The following is a 21,157-nucleotide window of genomic DNA, read 5'->3' on the forward strand; positions in this document are numbered from 1 at the left end:
GGAGCTGCCATGCAGAATATAGGTCAGGAGGAACTAACTTAAGCTAGTCTTCAACATAACGATGTGAAAATGTGCCATTAATGTTTTGGCTGATTAGGGCATATTTGCGTTGTATTTGTAATGGAAATAATATCTTGCATCTTAAATTTAAGATTCTCTAACAATGTCAAAATCGTCGCGTTTTTTATTTCTTTTTAAAATTATTTCTATCTGAAGTGTGTGTTTGGTGACAGTGAGTGGCTTGATAGCCATCAGGTTTGCATCAGGCAGATGGTGTATCATTGACAGCCTTCGCTTGATTGAGGCATTCATTCATTACGAAAACCAATACACCTCAAACAGTTTGTAAGATATCAAACTGAACATGACCTCCAAATATAATGGAAACAAGTACTGGCAATTGTTCTTTAATAGAGAACTGTTTCGCCCTATCAGCAGTCAAACAAAAGTCTTCCGTTATTGAGCTAAATGGCTGCTCGCGCTGTCTCTCTGTCTAATCCTATTAAATCTGTTAGGGACAACTGCGACAGGAAAAAAAAACTAACAAAAAACACTTATTGATGTAATCACGGTACATGGTTAGATTATACCAGTGACGTCAAGTGGGCAAAACGAAGTCCGCAACAGTCCAGAAGTGGAGAGATCAGAAGTGCTGGATGTAAAGCTACAGGTGGCGACTGCACTGGAAGACAACAGCAAACCCACTCAAGTAATTAGTGTCCGCGTGCGCCTGCAGCAGGAGCACTGTCCGACTTTATAGAGCTGTACAGTCTCTGGTTGAGGTTAAGAGCTGGTTGGATGGTGACTTGTCACAGTGGATGATTAGTAGTTCTCTGATTTGTGTCACCAGGCTCCAAAAAAACCCAAAAACAAAACATAAATTAATTTAACAAAGAAGAAAAGAAAATGCCAGGCGATGGATTCACGATTACAAGTCGCATCAGGAATTTGCTGCGTTCTCCTTCAGTCAAGCACAAGAAGAGCAAGAAAAAACATCTCACCAGCAAGGTAATGATTTATCTCTAAAAGTATCATGTATTTAGTGTTTGAGTGAAATAATTTAATAATTAAAAGAAAGCATTAAGTGATCATACAATAATGCATTCTTGTCCTTTTTCTTGCAGTGTAGAGTTCTACCATACATATTGTGCACATAAACGATTTTTGTAATAATTTCTAATGCAATAATGCCAAATCTAATAAGACAGCTTTTATAATAGGTGTAATTAATTGTTAACTGATATGGTAAAGACTAATAATAAAACATTAGCAATAAAAAGTTTGTGGTGGCCAGTTATTGAGCTTTAGAGTGACTGGTCATAAATAAAAGTATTTGTAAATGATAACTAACAAATAAAACTGCATTATTCCTCAATATAAGTAACATAAACTGATTTAAAACCTGGTAACCCAAATATTGTTCTTAGTAATGGGCTGCAGCTGATCTATCAAGCTTACAGCAATTTACTTATTTATTACTATTAAAGCCAATCACCACTCTTGCTAAAATATACTGTAAATGTAATACATGACAGTACTCAGAAACCATAAGCTCACAATAGTTTGACTGTATTTATAATTCCTGACATTGTTTATTTGTGCTTTTATGGTTTGTTACTAAGATGACATATGGATTAATAAGACATAATAGACTCAGTTACATGTTCTTCCAGATTAATGACACTTTATAATTCCCAGTGCAGACAGCATGGCTTGCCAAGCCAGATGTCACATTCTCGATTTAATTGCCAGGTTAAACATAATCGTGTGTCTATGACCTATTCAAAATTTATAGAGCCTATAATAACCTTTATAACTGTTTCAAGATTGCTCTATGATGTGTGAAATAAAGTGAATGGCCACAATTGTGTGTGGATCTTGTCAGTGTGAGAAAGAAGTCCACAAGCTTCTGTTCTGTCAAAACATGCACAAACATACAGAATTTGTGCACTGCAGGAAGATTATCTATTTTTCTGTATAGTGACAGAAAAGTTTTGGATGTACATCTACATTTAGCCAGTCGTCTTCACATGTTATAACCAAAAGGCAACAACTTCTGTGTTTATCTCTTCACCAGCCAGCTCTACTTTAAAGTTCCCTCTGACAAAAAAAAGCTAATGGCTGAGATGAGGTGCATCCTTGCTTTGCTTCTCTACAGGTCTCTTTGGAGAAGGTGCTTGGAATCACTGCTTCAGGAAATAGCAGTCTGGCCTGTGACCCCCGATCTGGACTTGTAGCCTATCCTGCAGGGTAAGAAGACACACACACACAAACCATGTCAGCATCATCATCTCAACATCTGACCTTTGATTTATCAACACATGCAAGCGCAGTTTGCTTATCATATCTACCTCACACAGATGTTCAATGTGCAAATGTCTACGTGTGTGTTATCTCTGTGCTATCTCTGAGGGACTGAAGTGAACAGTTTGGCAGGTTTCCTCCTAAGAGAAACCCATACGCTTATGATATTCTGCAGCATCACAGTGAAAGCAGTTTGACAACAAGCACAGTGGGTCCTGCAAAGCTGTAGAGAAAAACAGTGAACTGAAGCTCCTTTGTATTGCTTTTAATCTTCTGAGAAAGCTGTATTAATACTAAGAAGGTTGACAGCTGAAAAAAGAGAATTATAACTGTTGACATTGTTGTGCAACTGTCTGTATGCATTGGCACTTATTGCAGATTGTGTGTATGTGGTTATGCAAGCTTTAGAATATTTCCCAAACTGCCAAGTTAGGTGGTAGCAGAACCACTGAGCATGGAGCTAAAGATGTAGCTCAGTACAGATAGATGCTTTGTTTTGTGTACTTGCAATTGAATCACAAGCAAACGGTTTCACTTGTGCACACACCCCACTGTATCACTAATTAACGTGTTCATGTTGTTTGTTAAATTGTGTAATGTTAGGTGAATTTTGTTACCATAACTTGCTCTGCACAGACCAAGGCTGTCTTTATGCTAAGCTAACGTTAGCTAAGCTAACACGGCTGTCGTAACTCCACAGAAACAGAGAACCGATAGCTAAGCTAAAGCCAACACTCATCAAGAAATTACTCAATATGTTGTGGTAGGAATTAAAAATATGAAATAATATAACCTGTTTGTATGCATGCCAGAAGTTTTTAAAGGAGAGTTAGCTAGTGTTAACTAATTTAAAAAATCTGTTAATTTCCATCTAACAAGTTATGTTGTTATGTTATGTTGTTATACTTTCCTTATGCAGGTGTACGATAGTCTTGCTGAACCCTAAAAAGAACAGACAGCACCACATTATTAACACCTCAAGGTCAGTGCAACTTAAATAAATCTGCTTTTTAAACATGACAGCCTTTAAGTCCAAACTACCAGAACATGAGCCATACTGAGCCTGTTTCTCTGTCTCCTTAACTGTCACAGAAAAACCATCACAGCATTGTCTTTTTCCCCCGATGGCAAGTACTTGGTCACAGGAGAGGTAAGTGTTCTTACTTGTGAATTTTTCTCATCTCTCTCAGCATTTATCTCATTACCATCACATAACTGGAACACCTTGCTGTGCATCTCTTTCAGCACAAAGCGCTGATTAAACTCACATTTTTCCCTATTCTGACTTAAATGATTTTCTTTCCTGAGGTTTTTTTTCTGCCCACGACATTACTTTGACATTAGTGTTGAGAGATGAGATTGACATGTTTATAGCAGTATTCCACTAATTCAGTTCTTGCAGGTTGTAGTCACCCACAAAATAGGTCTGCTGCAGAATGGTAATGAGTTAATTGTGACCATCTCCAGTCCATTATATCCTCCTTTACTGTCCATAATATCTTGTCTGTTTCAAGGGCCCAAGTTTGACATGTCTTATTAGTCAAGCGTCCTCACTCAGTTTTGTTGTAGTTACAGCATGTGCCTCAACAAAACACACATCTTAATCCCCCCGCAGCCAATCAAAGCCGATTAAAGACTTCTGTTTGTAAGTGGATGAGCGCGCAGTTGTTGCCATGACAGCAGAGATCAAAGTTCGAAAGACCAAATACACTGAGGGCTGGCTGTTCTGCTGCCATTTAAAAGGAACCAAATGCCATACTTTGTAGACTCCAACATTAAAGTTTTTGAATTCATGAAAATAACACTAGAGCTAAGCAGATTGTTAAAGCAAGTATTCTATCTTCTAACACAAACGTTAAATTTATAATCATGTACCAGCATTATTATTGTGCTCTTTAGAAACGTTGCCTCGATTAGAGCATCAGAGCTCTGTTCAAGCGTTTCCTGTATTGATCAAAAGAAAAGGGTTTAAGATATTACTGAGTGAATAATCTGATAAGAAACCAAACAGTGTCCAATTTAAACAATGAACATTCTGACAGCAGATATACTTTCTTTTTCTTCTTCTCTCCATCCTTCTCTTTCATACTTAGCTTTGCCTTTAGCCGAATGTGATCCATTCTCAGCATTATTCAGGCTTCTTTGCTTACACCTTTTAAGTCTAATCTTTGGTCATTCTACCACATGAAATTAGAGACTACACAAATAGCCTGCTGACCTTTTGATCCATCAAAGCCGAATAATGTGAGCAGGTCGAGAGACAAGTGACTGTGTACAGTGAAAAGAGGACAGAGAGGATAAGCACCTATAGAGCTGGTTAAGCTGCAGTGACAAGTGATGTGTATAGCACTTTTTATACTATAGTCTCCTCCAGTGAATTTACAAACTGGTAAAACAAATAAAAACTTGCCCTTTCTTTAAAGTCAGACAGCTATTTTATCTGAATTCATTGTCACTCAGTCTTTGTCCATGTCTATCTTTCCTCTTCAGAGTGGTCACCTACCAGCGGTGAGGCTGTGGGATGTGGCAGAACAAAAACAAGTGGCATTGCTCCAAAAGCACAAATATGGTGTCTCGTGTGTGGCTTTTTCCCCCAACGGCAAATACATCGTCAGCGTGGGAAACCAACATGACATGATGGTCAATGTCTGGGCATGGAAGGTAAAATATCCACAGTCACCGCTTCTTGCCAATGTTGATGTTCTTGTGCCACTGTAAGACTACATTGCTTTTCACATTGATATAAGCTATCGATTTTTCACCCCCTAAAAAAGTCTAGGTGTTTCACTCTTTTTTTTGTCCAAGCTACATGAAGCTGCTGGTTCTGTCTTTGTAGTAAACCAAGATGAGAGTGGTATTGAGTGTTAATAATCATCTCGTCTAAGTAAATATGTTTCCCACATTCACTCGTAATGAATATGTGAGTTTGTTACCTGCGGACATTAAAAGATGAGTAATAAAAGATTGCAATATAATGCAGTAAGCAATAACATCATTCATCTTAAATGAAAAAGGTTGTGACCTTGAATTTTGTTGTTGTTCCAAGTCTATATGAGGATCTCTGGTACAATTCTGTGTGTGTGTCTTTTAAAGGCGTTTTTTTATTTATCAAAATATATACATATTTTTTGATTTGTTCTCTTGCAGAAAGATGTTGTTGTAGCAGCCAACAAGGTGTCCAGTAAGGTGACAAGTGTGTCTTTCTCTGAAGACAGCTCCTATTTTGTAACGGTGGGGAACAGACACATCAAGTTCTGGTATCTGGATCACTGCAAGGCTAGCAAGGTATCAAAGCAGCATCTTCCTACAGTCTTTAATTGCAGCGTTTAGGAAATGTCTCCTGCTTGGCTACGTTATTCTGGTCCTGTTTGATGTTTTTTTATGTTGGTGTTTTTAAGTGTGTATTTTGTTTTGTCATGTACAGTAGGCTGCATCCTTACCTTTGCTTTTGTATTGCATAGACGTTGAGTACTTCTTGTGCATTCAGAAGAATCATTTAACTGCCAAATGTTTCTACATAGTAAAAAATTGTCCAACAATTGTGTTGGACAATTATCCAAACTAGAAGAATGCACAACTGTGTTTTTGTTTCATTGCTCCAGTGTCTTCCTCAGTTAAAGTGTCTGCTGGGTTCTCACTGACACTCAAAAATGAAATAGACAATAATTTAATACTACTGAGCCCAGTTTTAATAGTTGAATTTGTGGCTTTTTATTTGACCTAACTGTGTAAGACTGTATTCATCCCAAGATTTAAAAAATACCACAAAAAAAGAAAATAATGAAGCTCCACAAAGACATATTTTAAAAGACTATGGGAATGTAATGTCACCCCACTTAACTACTTCTCACCCCTCTGTGCTGTGTAGGCCAGCGCTCCTGTCCCTTTGCTGGGCCGCTCGGGGCTGCTGGGAGAGCTGAGAAACAACTTCTTCTGTGATGTGGCCTGTGGGTTGGGGTCTAAATCTGACTCCACCTTCTGCATCACCTCCTCTGGTCTGCTGTGTGAGTTTAACAGCCAGAGGATGCTGGACAAGTGGGTGGATCTACGGGTGAGTGACAGGGGCTGTAGCCAAGTGAAAAAAATTATGTAGTTTGTCCTGTTTAGCTACTGCTGTTTTAAAGACTACAGTTTTTTCACCCATATTAGAGTGATGGAAGCAGTATTGATTGGACTTGTACCACACCATTAACTTGACTAAACATGATGACACACAACACTACCTTATTTTTTTTGTATCAGCGTAGCATTTGAAAATTCCCCACACATTGCTTTGGTCCTGTGTGCTGTACAACTAATAATGCTTGTGTCATTGCTTGGTGTCCAGCTGTGGTGAGCTAAAGATAAAGGTGTGTGGTTCCTGCTCCTGCCTTCTCTCAGAAGATCAAAGAGGGATTAGCAACAGTGATGACTAACAGGATGTGTTTGGAAATATTCCAATGAGGACACATGTATATTGCACTGCAGCCTTTTGTAACCATTATCATTACTGACACACATGGCAGCAGTTGTATTCCCTCAAATAAATTAAGTTTGTTTGCAAGGAAAGACATTTGTTTTTCTGCATACTGGTGAAGCTTGCTGGAGGTCACAGTTCACCCACTGTTTTGCTATCTATTATATCAACTCATTTCCCTGCTCCACAGGAGTTATCTGTAAATTACAGAGTTGTGAAAATATGCTGATGCTGTATGTTGTCATGCTTTGTAGACGGACATGGCCCAATCTCTCTCTCTGTCTGAGGATTTGATATTCTGTGGCTGTGCTGATGGAACAGTACGAGCCTTCAACCCCGCTGACCTTCACTTTGTCTGCACGCTGCCACAGCCACACCACCTTAACTGTGATGTCTCGACCATGACCAAGGCCAGGTGAAGAAGAGCTCAGAAGTAACACTGCCTTTTCCTGGCGGTGATCCACCACAGGATCAAATGCTCTCTATTTATAGTTTGTCCTGTCTCAAGTGGTGCCATTCCACAGTGTAGATTTATTCTTAATGTTTTGGAAGGGAGATAAAACACTCCCTTAAAAATATATCTGTTGTTCTTATTCCTTTATTCTAAAAATCTATTCCAACCTCTTTCCCACCAGCGACCTTTTTTCCAATAAAACAGACACCCGTTACCCAGATGCCATCGCTGTTACCCATGACCCCACCAATCACTGGCTCACCTGTGTATATAATGACCACAGTCTGTATGTGTGGGATGTGAAAGACGTCAACAGGGTGGGGAAGGTGCACTCTGTCCTTTTCCATGCTTCCTGTGTGTGGGACCTGGAGGTAAATATACAAATAGACAGGAGGAAGTAAATGACATGGCTCTTTAGGAACTGACTGTGCAGTGTGTTTTAAACCAGTTTGCGCACCTCGGGGATAGAGTGGTGCTGTTGCAGTGCACTGTTGCCTCACAGCGAGAAGGTTCCTGTTCTGAATCCTCACTGGCTGTGGCTTTTCTATGTTCAATTTGCATGTTCTGCCTGTGTTACCGTGGGTTTACCCCTTGTTTAAAGATACCTTAACTGATATTGAACTTTTTTCTTTTGGATCTAGTTTGAGCAGTACATGTAAATGAATGCGATTAAACTTCCCTCTGACTTTCCTACATTAAAATATCTGCCTACTTCTAGCTGAAAAATTACTCCAGATGACATCACTTGGAGGCACCTTTAGTCCGGATCGTGTTGTCTTGTTGATCTCACTATGTTTGTAATCATGGCCAGTCTGCTTTTCCAGTGTTGCCCAAGATGATATCATCTGAACTCCTGATGAAGGAAAAACTCCTCCGGGTGATGTCCGTTTTTCAGCTAGATTTCAGCTAGAAATATTTTAATATAGCCAAGTCAGAGGGAAGTTAAAAAGCATTGATTATCTGTCTGTTCTGTATGTCTCTCTGTGTTGGCCCTGAGATAGACTGGAGACCTGTCCAGGGTGTACCCTGCCTCTAAGCCAATAACAGCTACAATATTGTTTATATTGTATAGTAAAGCTGCATAATAGACAGAAGGTTTTGAGCAATAATGCTGCCCATTATTATGAGTTATGCATGCAAATAGTTGTCTGGGAAGGTTTTTTATAATTTTTTAATGACCATTTTTCCAACCAGCAACTGACATTTGAAACGAATATGCACAAAACTTAATTATTCCTGATGATAATAATGCTCCATAATAAATGTAAATCTATTATCACTGTATTGTAATTTTATAAATCAGATGCTTGCTGGAATACATATTCCCTTGAGCTCCACCAAACCATTACCTCTCTTGTCTCTTTCCTCAGATGTTTCCAGAGGCTCCTGGGGAAACGGATGCTAGTTTGTCATCCAGCGCATTTATTAGTTGCTCAGCTGATAACACCATCAGACTGTGGCGCATTGAGGACTGGACACAAACTTATGTTTATTGTCAGAATATTCTCAGCAAAGTGAGTTATGCAATTATGCATATATATATATATATATATATATATATATATATATATATATATATATATATATATATATATATATATATATATTTCATTATATCTTACATTAAAATTTCAAAGAAAGAAATTTTCACTCTAATTATTTTTTATCCATCACGGTTTTGCAGGACCTCTTGAATATAATCTACATAGGTGAAAATACTTCTTCCTTACTGGATCAAGAATGTAACACAGCTGTGAATGCAGACCGATCAGGGGATGGACAGACAGCAGAAATCAGGACAGGTATCAGGACCATCTGTGTTAGTCCAGATGGTAAACACCTGGCCTCTGGAGATCGCAATGGGATGTTGAGGTAGGACAACAAAGTTACTATTCAGAAGAGTGCACAGTTTGATTCCCAGGGCTGTCTGATCTGAAGAGGGATTCACTTCAGGTCACCTCCAATCCATCCCAAAAACTGTTATGTGTATGTATTCTCTACAGGGTTCATGACCTTAGCAACATGAAGGAGATTCTCAAAGTAGAGGCCCATGATGCTGAGATACTCTGTCTTGAGTACAGTAAACCAGAAACAGGTGCATATGAGACTGTGCTGCTGAACATAATGACGAATTGCTTGCTGACCATCTGTTTATGAGGATATGTGTTAATAAATCTTTTTATTACTGTTAGGTCTGAAGCTTCTGGCCACAGCTAGCAGGGACCGTCTCATCCACATCTTGAATGCTGAGGGTGACTACAGCCTGGTACAGACACTCAATGAGCACTCTTCATCCATAACAGCTGTCCGCTTTGCTGGTGAGCCACTTGAGACATTTTCAACTTCTGACAGCTAATCTTCGCCTAATTCTTGCTTTCATCTTCATTTAGTTAAACGCAAAGCCCCTCTTTTATTTGAACTTGTAACACTGCCTGTTTAAATAATAAATGGAAGCTACATGTGTAGTCATGTAGAGCTTTGTTAAGGATTTTGCTGCCATTTATCTTCTTTTCTCTATACTTTGCTTTCTCACTCTTAACCCAAATCGTAAAGGGCAACTTTACCAAGTTCCACTTTAACATAATTGTATAAATTACTGAGTTGATTTTTGAAAGAGATCTTAATGTATGAGTCAATCTGTGAAACGCAATTGTGTGACAAATCTATGTCGAGTTTTGAATTGATTGCAAATTCGGAAAACAAAAAGCAGAAGTATAGCAGCTGTTATACAAATAGCAGAAGTTTAGCAGCAATGCTAGATTTGAAAAAGTAAAGGAAGTTCAAAAAGTCATTTTGCAATTTCATTTTTGTCAGCCACTGACAACAAGGTGAGGATGATCAGCTGTGGGGCAGACAAGAGCATCTATTTCTACACTGCACACAGGGTAAGATACATCTGAGCAAAATTCAAACCGATTCCTTTCCCACATTTGATCGAGCATGTGTCGTCCTGCATTATGTTGTGAAATATACATATAAGATCATGTAATATGTCTCTGTAACTAGTACAACTGTTTATGCCACATACAAAGCCAAAGGCATGAGACTATTAGCTAACTTTTTAAATAATCAGTTATTACATAACAACAACTTATATAGTTCTATTTTAGGGATTATTTAGCCAGGACCACAGACACACACAGAAGGGGCAATTGGACTACTAGCTTGAGAACTAAAGCAAAAGAGAGACATCATCATGCCTTCATTTTTCCAGATTTGCTGCTAGGTTTCTGGGACAGTTTTCTGTTTGGTCAGAGTTACATAAGTTACAACATTCTTCTTAAACTTAAGACATGATTCCGGGCACTACAGCGATTCTGAACATTAACGTTTTGTAGAGCACAATGAACAATGGCTTGTTAGTCTCAGCATCTAGATAGTTATGGAGTATTAATTTTAGAAACCTGGTGTAAGATGTCTGTGTGTTCTGCAGAATTTAAACAAGCATCCTTTATGCTTTCTCTTAATAAAATGGTTAAAGTGCATTGAGGTGGAAAATCTCAACTAAAGCTTGTCAGTTTTACTAACTGCACAGCTAGGTCACTGATCCAGCTAAAGTAGTTTATCGCTCCATTTTTCCTAAGTTTTAATTCACACTGTATTATGTAATACTATAGCAGCTTTCTAACTCTGCATAGACCTGACATACATTCCCTCCAGGACTTTGCAATGTTGCAATCCCAAGAATTACCAACTAGTCCCCTGTGAATTCTATGTGACCTTGCAAAATCCTAAAACTATCAAACCATGCATCACAGTTTAAAATTGAATTTTAGGCGGCACAGTCACAAAAAGGTCTGCATAATCCTAGAGGAGTTGGACATTGTTTCTTTTTGTTTTTGTAGACTGACAGCGGGACAGAGTTTAGACGTTCTCACCACACAGTGAGGAAGGCCACACTGTATGACATGGGTGTAGACCCAGCTTGCAATTATGCTGCTGTTGGCTGCCAAGACCGCTGCATCAGGTTAGTAAACTGTCCAGAATAAGTTTGGAAAGACCTACACACTGTTGTATTTCTATTATCTTTGCTGGTTTTATTCAATCAAATGTTTGCAAATGGATCACAAAATACAAAAAGCAAAAAACTATTTGTTTTTAAGCATAGAAATTATAGCAACTAATTAGCATAGCAACTAGAAATAATCTATAAAACAGCTACTTTAAATTAGGTTTCTTTTACATTCTGATTACAGGATTTTCAACATCAGCAGTGGGGAACAGAAGAAAATCTACAAAGGATCACTAAGTGAAGGTGGCAGTCTGCTCAGGGTAACATTTTCTCAACCATCTATACTCCACAAGCCATCTGTGTTCTTATATACACAGTTCATAACCTATAGATTGCCATTGTATTTGGTCTGGCAGGTACAAATCGATCCTTCGGGTCAATATGTGGCCACCAGCTGCTCTGATAAAAACATCAGCATTGTTGACTTTTACACTGGGGAGTGTGTCGCTACTATGTTTGGACACTCAGGTAACATAACATAGTGTACATCTACATCTCACATACACATATTTCATGGAGCTAACTAACTAATTACACTTTTATAGCAATAGAAAATATGATTATCACCTTTCATTGCCAGAGACAGTCATGGAATTTATCACTCATCTGTCTTGTTTTGCAGAGATTGTCACTGGGATGAAATTTACCAATGACTGCAAGCATTTGATTTCTGTATCGGGTGACAGGTGAGACAATATTGTGTGTATAATTGTGCTAAAAAATCCCCAGTGGTAGATTTCGTAAAGCATTTTAAACCAGATGAACAATGAAATATCCATTTGGGAATGATTTCAGTGCTACCATCTGCACTAGAATAAAATTACGAACCTAACCAGGTTGCTAGCATCACCCCGTCTTCGCCCTGTGCTGCTAGAGGAAATGAGTGTGGAAATGTGTTTGCAGATAGGTTTCTCAATAGTCAAGCTGAAATGAAATATTGAATTTTTGATGCCCTAATGCCTTTATCTCCTAGCTGTATCTTTGTGTGGAGACTGGCTCCAGAACTGACAATCAGAATGAGAGAGAGGTTGTGCCAACTCCGACAAAACCCAGACACACCACTCTGCAAAACCTCAAGTCTCAGGTGATGACACACCACATGTATAAACTACTACAGAACTTTCAGTGATTACATTCATTCCATAAACCTAGTGTTAATAGGGAAGTAACTACCCGGAGAAAATTCCCTCTACAGTAAAACCCTAGATATCACAGATTGATCATTGTTTTGTCTAACTGTCTCACTGGGTTACTCCAGGCAGGGGTTATATAGAAACCACACTCTGGGTGGTTTGTCCTCAGACAGTGATCGTGAGCTTGATGAAGAGGACAGAGCAGAGAATGACGCCAGTGACCAGGAAGATGTTGCAGCCAGTACTTCCTCTGACAGCAGCCAAGGAGAGGGGGACACAGGTACTCTCTGACTGTGAACTCCGTAAGAATACAAACACAGTGTTGACTACTATACAGACATTTGTCATGGGATAGGACAGGGATACTAGTGAGTAGAGGGATTTTCCTTACAACCATGTTTGTTAGCATCTACCCTGTTCTTGGTCCCTCTCTGTGGAATGCAGCAGAATTACAGTTCAGAAATAAAATATATATCCGTGATTATTCTTCTATTAATTCTACGCTTTTATATCACAGGAGGCTCAGAAGAAGGACAGGGTTGGGATCTGAAGAAAGTAAGTAGTCAATAAAAATAGAGGTAAAAAAGTAAGTGTATACAGTATAAACTGTATAAGTATAAGTCGACAGTATAAGTTTTCTCCTTTAGTTTGTTTACAACATTAAAGCACAAATGATTTTCACTGGTGAGTCACAACCTTAAAAGCCCTTGCCTAATGTTGTGTAGTCCTCACTTGTGTCATGTAAGCAGTTGACCTATCAAAGCATGGACTTTCTGGGACCAAGACATCAGCTGGGTATTATACCAATAAATGCTCAACTTCATTGACATCTGTGAAGTTTGGATGATAAATCATGTTCCTTAAACCATTCCTGAGCAAATTCTGGTCTTTGGCACATTATCCTGCTGAAGAAACCATTGCCTTGAGGGACTTCTGTTGCTATATTGCACATCAGCAAAAGTATTTAGGTAGGTACTAAGAGTCAAAGAAACATCTACATGAATGCCAGGACCCAAGGTTTCCCACCAGAACTTTTCTCAAAGCATCTTACAGTCAATGGTTTCTTCCTGTAATGCATTCTGGTGCCACCTCTCTCTACAGTGCACAGACACCTGGCCATCCATATAATGTAAAAGAACATGTGATTCTTTGAATCAGAACACCTTCTTACATTGCTCCATGGTGCATTTCTGGTGCTCACATGCACATTATGGGTACTTTACCTGGTGGACAGTAGTCAGAATGGACAGTCTGTGTCTGTAGAGCCCCATATGCAGGAAGCTGCCATGCACTGTGAGTTGTGACTGTTTATCACGACCAGCATTACATTTTTCCAGCAGTTTGTGCAACAATATCTCTTCTTTGAGGTCTGAGCACGCAGGCTAACTTTTGCTTCCGGTGCACATGAATGTACTTTGGGTGCCCATGACTCCTATGCCGGTTCATTGTCATTCCGTGGAGTACTTTTGGTAAACCTTGTCCAGTACATACTTGCAATACCCCAAAAGATTGTCTGATCCGGCCATCTAGCCAGCAAAATTAATTTTTTGCTGAGATGCTCACATTTTTTCTGCTTCCAACATATCAACATTAAGAACTGACTGTGTATAACTGACTGCCTATTATATATAGTAAATGGTAAATGGTCTGCACTTATATAGCGCTTTTCTACCTATTGGCACTCAAAGCACTTTACACTGCTTCTTATTCACCCATTCACAAACACAATCACACACACACACTCATAAACCGATGGGGGAGCTGCTATGTAGCAACTAATTTGGGGTTCAGTCTCTTGCTCAAGGACACTTCGACATGTGACCGGAGGAGCCGGAGATCGACCAACAACTGCGAGATTGGTGGACAACCGCTCTACCTTCCCAATCTTATCTTTATAATCGATGTTTTCACGTCACCTGTCTCGGGCTTTAATGTTGTGGCTCATCAGTGTGGTTTGTGATTATTTAACAAAATAAAGACTAAAAAGGAATAAAAAAATAATATTTTATCAGGAATAAGGAATACAAGTAAAGCTGTAGTACATTTTTATTACTGTCTTACATCTCCAACCCTCATTTCTAGGATGGAGTCATTAGCCAGGTCATCCCTGACTCTGCTAAGCGTCCTCGGAGGCGCTGGTCTCATCGTATGGGCTCTCTGGAGCTGAAGGTTAAATCTCTGCTTGACCTGAGGCAGCTGGAGACCTTTGGTCAACAGAAAAATTCCAATTGCACCCCTCATGGCACAGAGAGACAGAGCACATTCAGCCTACAGGAACCCATGGTATGCATAGCTACAGTATGTGTTTAAGTGTCCACATGTTTGTTAATAGATAGAAGTACCAGTTACAGCAATGATTTATGCAGCTCATCATCTAATGTTTTTGTGTTGTTGCAGCAGTTAGAGGAGAGAGCTAAGATGCATCGGCCCTGGGCACACAGTGACTGGCTGTCCTCACACCCATCCAAGGGCATTCAAGGGACTAATGGAGTTGTGATCTACCCTGAGGCAAACGAGGATGATACATGTACAGAGGGCAGGTAAATCCCTGCCTAGTTCCCACAGTTTCACCAAAGTTATCACAATAACACCGAAAGCAGGAAATAATTGCCTTCTGTTTGTGGTTGAATGCTTTTTTTTCTCCACCACTGTTCCTCATTGTTTCCACCCCTCTGTCTGTTTATACTTCAGTGACTACATGGTGAAAGAGCAGCTCTGCAGGATGCAAGGACGAGGGATCCGCAGTGAAAGCCAGGAGAGCTGCAGTCCAGACAGTGCTTGCTCCCTGGAATATGACAGCAGGGAGTCCAGTCCAGATCATGTCCTGGATGGTGAAGACTTACTCTGCTAACCACTATAAGAGACTAGAATACCAGAGAGGCAATACACAGTTGAGATGTGTTTGATTCAATATTTTACCTTTGCGTGAATGGAAGGAAACATTAGAGATGATGACCATTCAATACCTATTTGAGAGTTCAGCACCTCCTAGTGGTCGTATTTTAAAAGACACTGTAGCTGACAGTAGTGTATGTTACTTTACCACTAAGAATGAAAAAGTTCTCGACAAACAAAATTTATATCCAGAAATTACTTTTGATATTTTTACATCTTTTTAATTAACCTTAAAATTTCTTACAGGCAGAGCAATGGTAGAGGGACATCGACTAAAACAACAATTCAGATTTGCTACATTTAGGAATTGTTATCGTTCTTAAAAAAAAACAATACCTATTTAAGTTAAAAATATCTTTTCAAAGTGTGTCAGGTGCTGAATTTAAAATAAAAGCCAAAATGTACATGAAAACTATGATATCTCTTCAAAAGCTTATATCTAGAGGGTGATTTGTGCACACAGAGCCTAGATATTAACAGTTTTAGATTAAATAGAAATATGCCAGATAATACTACGGGGGCCTGGTGGATCAATGGTAGAGCTTTGTTTGGGGATACAGAAGGCCACAGGTTCAAATCCATAGTCCCAAGGCCAGACAAAATGGGAGTGTTGAGGCAGGAGAGACATCCGGCACAAAAACTCATGAAGCTCCGGGGACGCTGAAAGCTGTTTATCTTTTTTTGATCGGATAATACTACCACATAAGCACATGCCACGTAATGGACTTGTTTCTTTTTCAAAGTTAATCTTCCTTTTGCTTTCAGATTCTGTAGATGTTGTGTCCCTGTCCCAAGACAGCGCAGATGAAGACATTGAAGATGAGCAAAAAGCAGAAATGACAAGTATGGATGAGGCTCTGAGGACAGTGACTGACACTTTTGGGCAGAGTCAAGAAGATTTTCTCAGACAGAATTTTGAGACTCTGGCAGAAAGCTCCGGCATGGGTAGGAAAGGACAAATACACACATGCAAATACAGACATACACAGTATTGATTAGTTTAGTAGCAGAGTTTCTGTGTGTGTTTTTCCTTCTCTCTCTGCCACTTTTTCACTTTTCCTTTATGTTTTATCCCAACTCCTTATGTCTGTTCACAGCTAAGTCAAGCACTGTCTCAAGGCTCAGTATGTCTTCCCGCTTCCTGGCCAGAGGACATAATAACAGGTACTGCTGACCATTTCAGACCAATGTGGACACACAGCTATAATTACAAACCCATGTGGATTCCACGTGACTTCCTGATCTAGCCAAGTTGCCATTGTTAAGCCTTTTGAGTAAACGTGTGTGCGTGCGCGTGCAAATTATCTCATTGTTGGTATTTACAGACAGAGGTGAGAAAGTGTTTAGCGTGTGTAGCAAAACAGTCAGCTTTGACACTGTAGCCTATGGTTTAAGGAAAAGTTCAGTGCTTTTTGGAAATGTGAATACTCATGTACATACAGCAAGTTACATGAGAAATCAATATCACACTTATGTCTGTGCAGTTTAGTCAGTGTGAAGCTACAGCTAGCCACCATTTAGCCTAGTTTAATTTAATAACTGGAAAAAGTGACAAACATTGAGCTTGGCTACTTTCAAATGTAACAAAATCTGCCTACAAGCACTAACTTACTAGTCAACTCCTTGCTGGTTGACTGGCAAATGCTTCCAGCTAATAAATAGTGAGCGGATAAGATTATATAAAGCAACCCCTTATTGTTTTATCATTTTGAAACTTGACACTGTTTCCCTATGTTGGTAGTTTTAGTGCTAAATAACCACAAGCTGTGGTTTTATGTTTTGATGGCAAGGTGACATTTCCCTGTTTCCAGTCTTTGTGATAAGCTAAACTAGCCAGCTGCTGGGTGAAGGGTATATTTATCATACAATGGTGCAAGTGAGAAAGCATACTGTATTATCAATATGTCATACATTTCTTAAACGTGCTATTTACTTACCTGGTTTTCTAAATGCTTTATATTTTCAGTCTTTGTAGGGGGGTGCCTCTGTTCGCCACAGTACATGGAAATGAACAAGGCACCTACTCTGCTAAGCCCCCAGTTTCAAAAGTCCGGCCCCTGATGGAAGATAGCCACGGCAGAAACACAGAAGACAAGATTCCTGTGTCTCTGGGACTGGTCAAGAGTCTAAAGTAAGAAGAAAACACAAACACACGCACACACACACACACACAAGAAACTGAAAGGCATTTATTTTTAGACAAGTGCTGCTCTGACAGCATTGGATTAATGAATCATAAATGCAAAAGTTCAAAAAGCACAAAAGGTACGCTGTATAAATAAATGATTATAAAACATTGTCAAGTCCACATAGCAAAGCAGCACTGGTCAAAGAGCAGCATTCTGGGTTCACATTAGATATTTTTACTTTACCTACAAGTAATGATTTAAAAATAAAGAAATGCAGGAAGAGACTGAACAGCCATTTAAAATAACTGTACAAATAAACAAACCTAAATTAAATGAACCACTGAAAAACAGAACCAATATTTAATTTGGCTTGTTTCATGTTTGTGACTGAAGTGATTGTGTTGCTTAGCAGGGCAGAGACTCCGGACAGTGACTGTACACCTACATCTAAATCGCACAAGAAGAAGAATTCATGGTCGCACCTGTGGAGGTTGTCCAACCCCCCATCCAAAGCTCCACTGCTACTGGACAGAGAGACATGTTTACAGAAATCACATTCTGCCCAGAACCTGTCCTCACACTGTGCGTTGAATCATAATTCACTTCAGATATTGCTATATACAGTTTGTCTAATAATTGAGCTGATTAAGGCAATGAAACTGCATCAAGTCAATGTAACACTTGACATTGCCTTGTCCACATTTTCTTTCAGTAAAATGGGCCAGTTTACACATCTCTTAATTTATTTTATTACTTTGAAGTAATTAAGGATACTTCATAACTTTGCATACATATTTTAATGTGCTTCTTTTTCCTCTAAACAAGTCATATTAATCTCTTTTCTCCAGCTCATCACTCCTCTGTGCTCTGTAATGAACAAAGAGAGTTGCACAAGAGAGCTCAGCAGCTGTCTCTGGATCGTGACACTCCCAGGCCTACCTTCCAATTTTCCTCACCCACTTCAGGGTCCCCACATTCACCACAGTCACCACAGTCACCCCTGCCATGGGAAAGCCCCAAACTCAAGCCCCAGCACTCATATATGAACCCCACAGCCAGCTCTATGGCCAAAAGTAGTCGTTCCTTCTCTCTGGGAGAAAGTATCCATGGGAGCAGTCCTCCTCACTCCCCCTCCTTCCAAAATAGTAGGATTTCATCTGGGGAGCTGAAGGCTGATCCTCACCTACTCACCTCATCAACGTCCTCCCTCTTATTAGGTCCTCAATCAAATAGTCCCTCTTCTATTCCTAATCGCACAGCTCCAGTTTCACCCATTCTTTTAACCCAAAACATCCCCCCGTCTCGTATCCCACTACCCAAGCAGCCTCTCAGCCCTCGCCGTAGCCTCTGCTTAGAGGTGAAGCAGAGCTCATGTTTGTCAGAAGGCTCAGCAAAGACTTCTATGCCTACAGTGGAGCCTGGATGTGGTATTGCAGGAAACAAGCAAGGTTAGACAATTTGCTATATATGTGGTATGTAAACCCACAGTTGAGGCACTCAGGTGTTTATTCTGTGCCCTTTATTTGCTTCTCTTCTTCAGCACTTGGCAGACATTTCTCTCTAAATCTGGATACGTCTTTGCCAGGTTCAGTCGAAGTGAAGGACAAAAGACGCTCAGTATCTGAAAGGTATCATTTCATATCACATCATTTGCATTGTGGAAATGTAGGCAAAGATGATATTGTTTGTTATATTCTGTTTTGATTTGCCACATCACAATCAGTGTTGCACAGCAAGTAACACACATTTCTTACAGTGCCAAGGAGGCAGGACAGGTGGCTGTAACTGTAGAGTGCCCTCTGCTGCCTGAACAAGCCCACACAACATGCGCTGACTCCAAGCCAGGTCTGGACTCCCAGAACTCCTTTATTAACCTGTCTGTCTTTACCATTCCTCTTCTTCACTGCATGTCTTCATACTGCTTCTTTTCTTCTGCCTTTTGGCAGCCACACAGTCTGGCTGTGTGTCTTCCTCCTGTCAATACTGTGATTATAAGGTTGGGTCCACAGACGAAAGAACAGTATAAAGTTTATACACCTGTTACTAGAAGAACTGGAGGATCATGTGTCTCATAATGTAACAGAGAGATTGTAGAAAAATGTAATGATCACATAAATGCTCCCTTTACATAATAATAGATTTTAAGGCTATTATTTTACATGCTGCCACATTACTCACTCAGTAAATAAAAGTATCTAATATTAGTTATTATGCTGAGGTGAATAGTTTCTTCATCCTCTTTGTTATGCTTCTGTGCCTGCAGTTTTGTGGCTCATACAGTAACTGCATCAAAGAAGCAACAGATTTAATTTCACTTCGGAAACACAGTAACAATAAATGCCTGTGACATTCAGTCCATATTTATACCTACAATTGCGTTTTGCTGGTAAATATAAATTGTGGAATCATGTTTCTCACTTTCACTGCTAACACAACCCCTGCTCTCTGGATTTGTACAGCATCCTACTCATGCATTTTTTCCATAGTTTCTTTTCTTTTTTTAAGTTTATTCTTGTTTGTTTTTCTCTTATAATGCTCTTCAACCTTTTGCTCAGTATTTACTGTGCATCTTGACACAGAGTGTGTTTGTGCTGTAGATACTGTATTGTATTGACTATATTCTTTGTGTAAACACTGATTTGCTACATGCCATGCTATACTTGAAGGAGCCTCCTTTCTCTCTCTCTTTCTGCAGATCACTCCATCACCCTGGAAACTTGTAGGCAAGCTGTTACTGAGCTTCACAATAGTCTCAGAAAAACCATTGCACTTTACACTATGGTGAGTATGTGTCTACAGTGAGTGAGTGTGTGTTCCCATCTCTTTAGGATGTTAGGATGGTTAAGAGATCGTGAGCGAACATATATATATATATATATATATATATATATATATATATATATATATATATATATATATATATATATATATATATATATATATATATATATATATATATATATATATATTTGAAAAACCAGCTAGGATACAGAGCATATACTGAAAACAAGAAATCTATCAATTACATTATTTATTTATTTATTTATTTTAATTTTATAACATGACATAACTCGCCAGCTTTTCGAATTTGAGGATTTGATGCTTTTCTTTACCTTGTATAATGGTAAACAGAATATTTCTGGGTTTTTCACTTTTGGTGGGATGAAATGGGCAAAAAAGTCAAGACAATGCTTGAAGATGCTTGAAAACCAGAAAGTATTTGACTTTTTTTTGCTTGAACAAAATCTAAACATTTTGCAGTTCATTTCTATTGATTGACAAATAAGTTATTTGTTTAGGAACTCGTGTTACAATTTTATATAAAATGAGTCAGTTTTATAAATCGAACAATTACCAGTCTATTAATGAATAATAATCTTTTTTTTTGTGTGTTTGTACATTCTACGGTTTTAGTAACATGATTTAGGGGATGGTATGTGTAATCTGATAAATACACTGTGTGTCACACTGTGCCTATTTGTCTGACTCATGGCCCAGCTCATATATGTGTGTTTTCATTTAAACCAGGTGCTGCAAAGTGGCCAAGATACCAGTGAAGATCTACAGCAGATGAGGAAAATCCTATCTGAGACTCTCTTCACAGTTAAGGCTCAGCTAGACTCTGTCCCCCCCCCAATGTCACAGTGTGAAAGATGCCAAGTGGAGCAGGGGGTCAGAGGTGAGGGTGAAAGGGCCCTAGCTCTACTGGAGCAGTATGCTGAGCTGCTGCTGAAGTCTGTAGAGCGAAAGCTGGATATCAAGACCTGAAGATAC

General features: G+C 39.2%; 1 protein-coding gene across 2 annotated transcripts; it reads left to right on the forward strand.

The window, feature by feature from the left end:
* Positions 1 to 529: 529 nt before the first annotated feature.
* Positions 530 to 21,151, forward strand: LOC137102868 (mitogen-activated protein kinase-binding protein 1-like). 2 transcript variants are annotated; one of them, XM_067482798.1, is made up of 33 exons: positions 745 to 1,008; positions 2,159 to 2,250; positions 3,224 to 3,286; positions 3,397 to 3,454; positions 4,795 to 4,965; positions 5,452 to 5,589; positions 6,173 to 6,355; positions 7,015 to 7,175; positions 7,396 to 7,585; positions 8,585 to 8,728; positions 8,899 to 9,086; positions 9,218 to 9,309; positions 9,407 to 9,532; positions 10,029 to 10,099; positions 11,060 to 11,181; positions 11,411 to 11,486; positions 11,583 to 11,694; positions 11,849 to 11,912; positions 12,200 to 12,310; positions 12,485 to 12,639; positions 12,877 to 12,914; positions 14,442 to 14,642; positions 14,757 to 14,899; positions 15,051 to 15,190; positions 16,020 to 16,199; positions 16,352 to 16,418; positions 17,221 to 17,385; positions 17,793 to 17,965; positions 18,232 to 18,831; positions 18,924 to 19,011; positions 19,140 to 19,228; positions 20,079 to 20,164; positions 20,912 to 21,151. In XM_067482798.1, exons 1-33 carry the CDS (start codon positions 907 to 909, stop codon positions 21,149 to 21,151), a joined length of 4,629 nt encoding a protein of 1,542 aa, XP_067338899.1. In that variant the 5' UTR covers positions 745 to 906. The 2 variants fall into 2 exon arrangements, with proteins under 2 accessions (XP_067338898.1, XP_067338899.1); XM_067482797.1 differs by lacking the exon at positions 20,912 to 21,151 and having other exon boundaries at positions 530 to 1,008; positions 17,796 to 17,965; positions 20,079 to 20,256.
* The last annotated feature ends 6 nt before the right edge of the window (positions 21,152 to 21,157 follow it).

The sequence above is a fragment of the Channa argus genome, chromosome 17, assembly GCF_033026475.1.
Source record: "Channa argus isolate prfri chromosome 17, Channa argus male v1.0, whole genome shotgun sequence".
Taxonomy (NCBI): domain Eukaryota; kingdom Metazoa; phylum Chordata; class Actinopteri; order Anabantiformes; family Channidae; genus Channa; species Channa argus.